At 54.7% G+C, this 9,591-nt stretch overlaps 1 protein-coding gene across 2 annotated transcripts in view; it reads right to left on the bottom strand.

The window, feature by feature from the left end:
• Positions 1 to 233: 233 nt before the first annotated feature.
• Positions 234 to 9,591, bottom strand: part of IFRD2 (interferon related developmental regulator 2) — a 15,904-nt gene continuing 6,546 nt past the window's right edge. For both annotated transcript variants that reach the window (XM_019547442.1, XM_019547441.1), the window contains exons 2-12: positions 9,163 to 9,279; positions 8,535 to 8,619; positions 7,813 to 7,937; positions 7,032 to 7,189; positions 6,229 to 6,279; positions 5,271 to 5,452; positions 4,242 to 4,347; positions 3,573 to 3,710; positions 1,722 to 1,850; positions 1,376 to 1,471; positions 234 to 767 (exon numbers count right to left, since the gene is read on the bottom strand). In XM_019547442.1, the coding sequence (XP_019402987.1) occupies positions 687 to 767; positions 1,376 to 1,471; positions 1,722 to 1,850; positions 3,573 to 3,710; positions 4,242 to 4,347; positions 5,271 to 5,452; positions 6,229 to 6,279; positions 7,032 to 7,189; positions 7,813 to 7,937; positions 8,535 to 8,619; positions 9,163 to 9,279 (1,268 nt within the window). In that variant the 3' untranslated portion in view covers positions 234 to 686. The remainder of the gene's footprint in view (positions 768 to 1,375; positions 1,472 to 1,721; positions 1,851 to 3,572; positions 3,711 to 4,241; positions 4,348 to 5,270; positions 5,453 to 6,228; positions 6,280 to 7,031; positions 7,190 to 7,812; positions 7,938 to 8,534; positions 8,620 to 9,162; positions 9,280 to 9,591) is intronic.

Raw genomic sequence — 9,591 nt, 5'->3', positions numbered from 1 at the left:
TGTTGGCACAGCATGATGGGATTCACGAGGGGGGGGGCGGGGAAAGCACCCCACTCCACTCTGCACTTCACCAGCAGCAGCACCAGCAGCATCTTCCAATATCTGCTTCAGCCAGTCTACATCAGGCACCCACCAGAGCAGGGCATGGAACAGGAAACCCCTTCAGCACCTCTGTTGTTACCCCTTCATCATGCCCCAGCAAGCTACATTTTGATGTATGGCACCCCCATGGAGACCATGGCTGGCAGCCTACTGGACCGATTTACTGGAGGAGGCAGGAGGGGGTTGGTCTAGCACACACAGCCAGAGGGAGAGAGGGAGGGAAGTGTGAGGGAGGCAAAGAGCCACCAACTAGGGAGCAGGAGTAGAGGAGGCAAGGATTTCCCCACTTCCCAAAACCTCGCTTACTTTTTTTGGTTAAAAAATAAAATAAAAATAAAAAGGGCCTTGGCCCATAGTTGCCACACTGACTCCACAATCCACACCCTCATACATGGTTCTGTTCTTGTATAAAAGCCCCCAGAGCTGGAGGAGGGAGCATGTGGCATGAGCTTTGCACTTCCAGGAGTGGGGAAGGGGGAGCATCTGGTGCCACTCCCTTCCCGCTTTTCTCCCTACATCACAGTGGTTGGGGTCTGTAGTCCATGGATTTGTGCAGAAGCAGGGGGCGCAGCGAGCAGCCCCTGTTACAGGATGTCGGCTCGCTTGTCACGCACGCGGCTCCTGGCTTTTGTCCGGGCTTTGAAGGCGGCCGAGTTGTAGAGGTGCTGGGGGAGAGACAGGCTGGTTAGGCTGTGGTTGGAGACTCAGGCTGATAAAGCTAGGGGAGTTAAATGGAGCAGTGAACTAGTGGGGTAAGCTCTTTCCCTGTCCCACAAGCCAAAGCAGGGTTGCTCAGGACTCCATGCCAGGGCTCCTAGCTCTTCTGTGACTCTCCAGTCCCCCAGGGTTCCAAACCTGTCCCCTCTCTATATCAGTAAGGGAGGTATACCAGCAAAGAGGGGTGCAGGAAAACAGTCAAAGACAGGACCCGAGACAAAGCTCTCAGAGACTTCAATCCCCTTCTGGAGACTCCTGGGCATAATAGATGCCACTCCCTGTATGCAAGGCATACTAAGTCTCTCCTCTTGGCATCTCTCATCAAGCCCAGGTCCCAGCCACTATCCAGCTTACCCATTTCTCCCTTGGGTCAAATAGCTGGGCTGTCCTGTCCCTGATGCCCCTATACATACACCCTCCAGGGGTGTCCCCACCAGTAGAGCTAGGAGCGGAGCCCCATTTGTGGACAATGCTTTGCACTCCCCACTCTCAGGACTAGGGGACTCTGGTGCCAGATGGGAGAGGGCCAACATACTACCCAGGAGTGGCATCACACCTTCTCAAAGCGGGAGATCTTGCTGGCTTTGATGGCGGCAGCATCAAGCACCAGTGGAGGGCCCAGGTCAAATATCTCACGCAGCAGCTCATTATTCTGGTGGGGAGAAGGGACTTGTTAGATAGGCGTGTGCTGGGCTGAGGGCCAGGAGCAGGTCCCTGCCATAAGGCTGGGCTCCATGACTCCTCCCCACACACCTACACCCAGAGAACCTGGCCCTGTCACAAACAAAACACCCATTTGAGGCACCCAAGATGTGCACTTCCCCTCCTGCCCTCTCTCACCTGAGAGATCTCTCTTTTTCCCCAGCAGACTGCCAGGCCTCTCATGTACCCCTTGGCCCTACCTGCAAGTGATGCCTGACTCCAGAGCCCAGAACCTCCTTGAAGGCGTCGTATGTTCTCCTCCTGACCCAGCTGTCCACATACATGCACTCCAGACCAAACCTGATGGTCTCCTCATGAAACTCGCCACTCTGGGAGCAGTGAAAAGGGTATCAGCACCTCCTCTGGTAGTCCAGAAACACCAAGTCCTGCCCCAACCACAAGGGACATGGAAGAGACATGTCCATAAAGGGGAAGGCCTTGAACAATGCAAGGAATTTGCAGCATGCACCAAGACACCCATGCAGCTCAGACTTGCCCTCCAGGCAGCCAAAAGTTCCCCATGAGAGGAGAGGTGCCACCACAGGTACCAGCTACTTGCTGTTCCATAATGCCTGGAACTTGGCTGGTGAGTGGGTGAGGGTGGGACAGTAATACCCCAAATCCTAAGTCATTTGATGACTGGACCTTACTAGTCACAGTCCAATCTTTTCAGACCCCTCTTCCTGGTAACTTCCCTGGAGTCACTCATGCCATGAGTGGCCCTGGATCTCCAGCCCTGTCCTCCAGGCTCACAGGAGCTAGGGACATTGGTCCTGTGGTGACAGTGCTCCCTGCTGGCCAAGAAGATATTGGGACAGCAGAAACAACTGTGCTGGCAAGAATCCCCAGCAGGGCTAAGATAATTCCTGAGAAGTCCCAAGCTCTGCATCCTCACATGCAACCCTGCTGAGGCGGCAAAGCATGAGGCTACAGCCCAAGCTGGGGACTGTGACCAGGGTGTGCCAATGCTCCTACTGGAACTTGAAAGCAGAAGTTTCTGGCTAGAGGGTCTGGCTATCGGACCAATAGCCATATTTTGGGTCAGAAAGGAATTTCACTCCTTGGTAAGATTGGTTCTGACTGTGGAGATTTTTGACTTCCCTTGTAGTAGGGGCATGGCCCTCTACCCAGGAGCTCTTGAAAGTATATTAAGAACTTTTTTACAGCAGCAAGACATTGGATGCTGTGGTCTCCCTGCTTTATCTGTTGCAGATTAGAGTGTTATGTCAGGGCTGACTGTGTGGTTTTACTAAGAGGTTAGATTGTTGATGAATGGGATGATTAGGATAGGGATTATCCTGCTTCAGGCAGGGGGCTGGACCAGGTGACCTATGGAAATCACTTCCAGCCTGACTTCTTATTTCTACCATAGACAGGGCACCAGCCCTGACAACAGGAGGAAAGCGAAGTGGTCTCTGCCACCAATCCCTTTGGTCAGCAAGGAATACTACGCCTGACCCATCCACTAACCCAGGGGTCACAGGGGTGATGCCAGGCCAGCTCCAGAAGACAGACACCACTGACCCACCTACTCTTGTGCAATGGCAGGATCCATAGCTTTCACCCTGCCACCAGTTCATGGGGGGAACCCCAGGCTGCTTGGCAGTAATAGCAGGAGGTGGTCATGCCAGGCCCAGACCTGTCCTCCAGGCTTGGATTCAGAGCACTCAGGGATGGGAAGTGGTAGAAGGGAGATAACAGCTACTGTGACCGAAGCCAGAGTAGACTCTTTAAAAACCCATCTGCCTGCTGGGAGAACCTGTCCGGGTAGATGAAAGCAGGGGATGGGGGATGCCTGGCACCAGGGTCAGAGCACTGCTTCCTAGGAGACCCTACAGATCAAGAGCTTGCAGCTCTGATGGGGGAATAACTGCTCTCCCCAGAGATAAGCCCCTTCTCCCTCAGCAGAGGCACAGTAGCCCTGGAGCTCGGTTTTTCTCCTGGATGAGACCAGTTCAACTTTACTGCTGTTACAGGACTAATCCATCATGTCCAAACCCTCGCGCCGCCCTCCCCCTGCCCCCCAGTTGGGGCAGCAGCACAGCAGGCACCTCAATAAAATGCAGCACGTCGCGGAAGATGGAGCGCTGCCGCCGCCTGTCTGTCTTGGCCCGGTACTTATTGCTGTCTGTGGCCAGGGCTTTCAGCTTGGTGCACAGGAGGTCGGTGTCCTCATAGAAATCATCTTCCTGTAGGGAACAGAGCCACTGGAGAGATGCTGGCATAGAGCTCGCTTCCCACAGCCTGGCACCTACTTAGGGCAGAGGGGAACCAAGGGCAAGAAGCCATCTACCCTGGGGCTGGAGTTTCCCCACAGGGTTCCAAAAGAGGGAGCTGATCCCACAGTTCCTCTTGCCCAGCTCAAGCAGATCCACATTCACAATACCCCTGCTGGCAAGGGAGAAGTAGGAGCTGGCTAAGAGCGTAGGAAGGAAAGGGCATGAGGTAGAGGGAAAGCCAGCTGATGCTGCTCACTGCTGGAGGGCCAAGCTCAGGCATCACAGCTGAGCCTGAATCTGCCAATTCTGCAAGGGAAGTAGCAGAAAGCTGCCATATGCCAGTCTTCCCTTGGGTGCTGACCTCTCCATAGGACAGAAAGCCAGACAAATGAAGCTGGTCCTTGGACCAGAAGGCAGGAGAGAGAGGGAACTGGCTTTGCACCAAGCACATCCCACACTGCAAGTGCCACAGTGCTCAGGCCCCTCCACAGGATAACATACCTCCATATCACGGGCTAGCTCAAAGAGCACCGCGATGGTCTCGCCTGCCGCAATGCGTAGGTTGACATTGTCGCTGGACAGCATTAGCGGCAGCTTGAGTAGATGACTGTGGCAAGAAGGCAGGAGATTAACACAGAGGTGGCATCAGGCTTGTGGTGCTCACCTGGGGCATCTCCAAGGGCAACAAACAGCCAGAAGACAGACCTTGCAGGGTGGGGTGGAGAAGGGAAGCAGTGCATGTTGCCAGCCCACTGCCCTACCTCTTACTGACAGAGAGTGGCATGGCCCCTGCTCACCAAGTAGCCAATCATGTCACTGATAAATGCCACAGGCATATGTGCAGCCGCAGCATGCATGCGGCCAGGAATGAAGCCCAGAAACTTGGAGAGCAGTCCCAAGCTGGTAAGTCTGTGGGATGGAAGGGGTGTGACAGGGGTGGCAGGCAGATCAAGGCCCCCATGGTGAGGGAGTGGGGCAGGGGCAGATGCTGCTTGGGCAGGGTGGTGAATGCAACCCCAAGGACAGCTCCCTGCCACTTCATGCACCCCCACTCAGGGGTGCGCACAGCAGCAGAGAGCTGCCTCCCTCTCCTGGACAAGCCCCCTCGCAGCTCCTCCAACTCCTAGCAGGGTTGCATTTTCTGCCCTGGCTGGGCAGCGCCTGCCCCAGCCCTACTTCCTACCTCACCATGGCAGCCTCAATCTGTGCCCTTATACCCTCCCGACTTACCAGCTGGATTCTGCTCTCCATGCTGATGGGCTACATATTGGCTATCAGTTTGGTACCGGCCAATATGGCTGGTTAATAAATCAATCATTGGCATTGGCCAAAAAAATCTTTATTGATGCACCCTTAGTCTTAATACAGCCAGACCTACCCCATCACCCACTACTGCTCCTCTCCCAGCCCATCATGACAGTCAGTTCCTGCCACAGCACATACATGAACATGAGAAGTTCAATACCAGCTGTTCTCTTGGGCATCACAAGCCAGTGGAAACCCTGGTTTGGTAGGATGGGGTTAACTCACTTGTCCAGGATCTTCTTGATGTAGGAGCTGGGGCAGATGGTGAGTAGGAGGGACCAGGACTGGAGGGCATTGCAGTGCAAGGTCTGGAGCAGAGGACTGTGTTGGGCAGGCATGGAGTTGCCCTCCTCTGGGCAGGAAGTGCTGAAGATGCCCTCGAGGCAGGTGAGACATGAAATCAAGTCCTGGAAGAGAGATGGCAACGAGGTAAGGTGGCCAGGGAGCCTCAAGCTAACCTGCTCACCCTGGAGTATCACCTGGCTAGCCCAGAAGCAGCCAGTTTCTGGATGGCAAGTGCACTCTTTGGACAGGAGTAACCCAGGTCATAGGCAGCTGGCTCTCCCAGCAGAGCCAGGGCCATCCTACCACCTGTGGATGCCAACAGGACCCAGAGGTTAAAGCATGCAAACTCAGGGTCAAGGACCACTCTGATTCTAGTCAACCTGGGAGCAGGTGCACAGCAAGGTCGCAACCTTCCCACATCTTTCTCTGCTTTGGCAATCTGCCCAGTGGCTCTTTAGACAGCTGCTGTCGGGAGGAGGAGGGTCACAGCTACTATCTTGCTCCATGCCAGAGATGTGCCGCTAACTGCAGATGTGGCGGGGAGGTCACTAACACTGAGGCTAGACCTGGTGACTTCTAGGACTCCTCCCTCCCTGCCACCCACCCACCCAAAACGAGCAGCCCCACAGGCTCATATCATGGTTGGGGGATGATGCCACCTCCCCTGGAGCAGCAAAGTGCTGATCAATAGCAATAGCTATGACCAAGTGATGGCACAACATAAGGAGGCTCTGAAGAACAGCCTTTCAGGGGCTGTGGGATGGGATGGGTCCAGAAGCATACAGCTGGAAGGGAAATCAGCAGGGGTGGCAGGAGTGGTGAAGTCTTTCACCTTCTGGGGAAGACCAAGAACTCTTGGCTGCTCTATTTAAAGGATTAGGTGGCCTCAGCTCCTTACCTCCAAATCCGCAGCAGCAATATAGCAGCACATCCCCAGGGCCACGGCACACTGAAGGCAGACACAGGGGAGGATTACAGAAGGCAAAAAAGGGGCAACCCCTTCTCCATCCTCAGTTGAGGCTGAACCCCCTACTGTGCTCATTCAGGTCTAAGCCTGCTTGTTAAAATCATAGGATCTGCCCACCCTGTACTAGAAAGAATGGCTCTGGTGCAGTTCAAGGCCTGTGCTCCCTCACCAGGTGGCATCACCCTGCTCAGAGAGGGGCAATGTGGGCTGGGCTGGCTTTGTCTTCAGCCTCCATGCTAGTGGCTAGCTCCACAATCTTAAGTCCAGCAGGGACCAGGGACACTGACGAGAGCCCAGAGAGGGGGAAAAAAAAAAAAGTGAGATTGATTTCTGGGGATGGGCCTGGCTTCGTAACCTCTGTGGAAAGCAGGAAGGAGTAGGGAAGGCGCCCACACACTTCCTGGCCTTCACAGATGCCCCTCTGCAGGCAAGAGGGTGGCACAACTGGTCACTCTCATTCCACTACTGGCCTGCCACAATGATGGTGGTGACAGGCCTAGGATCCAACAGTTTCCTAGGGAACTTGACCAAACCTCAAAGAGCAGATAGAAGGCAAAGGGCATGCAGCACCCTGCCCCATCCTCAACATTTCTCTGAAATGTCCTGAGGCGAATCCCACCCAATTTCCCTCAAAGTGCACCAACTCTGTCATAAGCAGCACATGCAGCCCTGCTCCCTCATGCCCTCACCCCAAGTGGACCACGGCATAATGGGAAAAGGAGCTCAATACTCACGCTCTGCCGAGAGACGGGGCTGGCCGAGGCGTCAGTCAGGATGTTGATGAGAAGGGGTTTCAGGCTGCGGAACACCTCTTCCCCCTCGGGGCCGGAGCCCATCTGAAGGCACAGTAGTGTGAGGACAGTAGCAGCCAGAGACTGCTCCTCCCCTTTACCTGTAGTGTGAAGCAGACATTGGGGTAAGCATCATGGTTCACCTTCCCCCATGATAGCACTAATGCCTGTGCCTTGAGCTGATGTAACAGTACAGATGTCCATCCACTGACAGGTAGAGGTGGTTGACCTGCACAAGAGGAGCTGAACACTTGGTGCTTCTCTTCAGCTCAGCCAGCCCCTGGCAGGCTGATTTCTGGTACATTAAGGATTTTAGCCTATGGGGGCAGAGCTGAGACCAGAGCACCCCACACCGGTGGCAAAGGCAGGGGCAGTTCCAAGACATGGAGCCAGCAACGCACGCAATGTTGTTTTGCCAGCTGCAGCAGGACAGCCTTGTAAGGCAGTGGAAAGGTGTTTGCCTCAGAGTTACGTACTCAGTTGCTGATGTGCTGCCTTAGGCAGTTTGAAGAGGCCCCGTTAGGTCCCTATTTCCTACAGCTAAACCTCTCATACAGAGCTCCAACCCTCCAGCGCATTTCTGCTACAACCTGTGGAGGTCACAAGAAGATCCAGGTTACAGACTAGGACTGATCCCAGCCTACAGCCCTGGCCTGAGGGAGATGTCCAGCCATGCCCCAAATGAGTATTACTGGAGTGATAGGGCAGGGCAGGGTAGCCATACCTTTCTTCAGGCACTTCTCCAAGGAGTCTGTGAGTGTGAGCCTGCGTTCCAGCAGGAAGTCAAAGAGCATCTTGGAGGAGAAGGCAAGCCGCAGGTTCTCCAGAGCCACCTGCCGTGTCTTGGCACTGGAGAAAACAGAGACTGTGCTGGGAAACAAGGCAGTGCTCTGGGAGCATAGAGAACCCTGCTAGAGTGGGGCAGAAGTGACCTGTATCCAATCTAGCACCCAGAGCAGAAACCACAGCAGGAGAGGCAGGGCACAACACTTCCCAGCTCTGCTTTGGCATCCTTAGAGTGATGGATGCCCTGGCAAGGCCACAGGGTCAACTGGAGGCCAGTTACTCTATTGCTCATCTAGTGAGCTCTACAGAGGGACTCCAGAGTAGCATCAGTGGATTCACATGCCTAGTGCTAAGAATTTCCATCTGCCCACAAAAAGGGCTCTCAGGGGAGCAGCAGCACCTCCACTCCCCATGTGCAATAGCTCCTACCAGGATGGAGACCTTCCTCAACAAGTTTCTCCTTTCAAGGGTGGGGACCAACTAGCTGCACTCTGAAAGCCTGTCCTGTGACCTGTGCTGTTCCTCTCTGAACAGGTATCCGGGGTCTCTGGGTTGTGCAGCTTTGAGGGAAGGGCTGAGAGCTCCTGACACAGCAGCAGGGTGGGATTAGGTGCAGCCCTGGGGCAGGGCAAGCCTTCAGCCTGTGCCAACCCCACTCACCTCTTGTCCAGGACATTGTCGATGCACTCCTTCAGCTTGTCCTCCACTTCCTCTTGTTGAGCTTGCTCATCCACTGTGTCGCTCCCTGAAAGACAGCCTGTCACCCCTGGCCAGGCCTTGCAGCACCCCTAGCATCAGGCGCCTGAACTCGCTCCCAGGCATACCAACCACAGGCATTGGAGAACAGCAGCCTCATGACCTTGTGCCCTGGCACTATGCAAGGTCACAGGCATCTACATTGGAGCGAGGGGGACAGCTATCATGCAAGGCCTTCTGCACCATCTATTAGAGCCCTTTACATAGAGGCCTGGAAAGTGTGCCCCCCAGAAAAGGTCAGTGAGGACTATGTGTGAGGATTCAAGACTGAAAGAGCACGGCAGGTAGCTGCTGAGGGGCACTGCTGTGTGGGCACCCAGGACAGAGCTCCCAGCTAAATCTGGAGCAATTTCACCCAAGCCCAGGACGTGGGAAGGCTAGGATGAAGGGAAGCCGAGTGCTCTGTGGTGCTATGCACTGCACATGTCCCTGGTTGCCTGCAATTATCACTTGTACATGGCATTCCAGTTGGGTCCTGGGGTCCCCTTTCTCTACCCCAGAGACAGCTGTTGCCACCCTGCCCCTCACTTACCAGTGCCTTCCTCTGCAACGCTGGTGCCCTCGCTGGCACTGCTACAGTGACTCAACACTTCGCTGGCTGCCTCATCATCGCTGGCCTGGGAGTCTGTCTTGGCACTGCTCCGAGTTCCTGGGGAACCAGAAAGGGGAGTTAGGGTGGCTGGAGACAGCTGTAAGCATGAGCAGAGCCCATGTGTCCTCTAGGCAATCCTCCCTGTCCAACCCACAGCTTATCAAGAAATAAGATCTTTCTGTGTTTACAGCCCCTACTACAGTGACCACAGCACAGAATCCCTTTCACTGGGGAAGTTCATCTCAACACCAGTTTCTTGCCCCTACTTGGAGCCTCCTCTTGATTTCCAGGCTAAGTTCAGCTACGACCAGTTCATATGCAACTTGTTCTTGTGTCAGCATCCTTTAGCCTGAAGGCTCTTCCCTCCTC

The sequence above is a fragment of the Crocodylus porosus genome, unplaced genomic scaffold, assembly GCF_001723895.1.
Source record: "Crocodylus porosus isolate Cpor-Errol unplaced genomic scaffold, CroPor_comp1, whole genome shotgun sequence".
NCBI lineage: Eukaryota > Metazoa > Chordata > Crocodylia > Crocodylidae > Crocodylus > Crocodylus porosus.
Note: the sequence above shows the minus strand (reverse complement) of the source record. Positions and strands in the feature narration are given on the sequence as shown.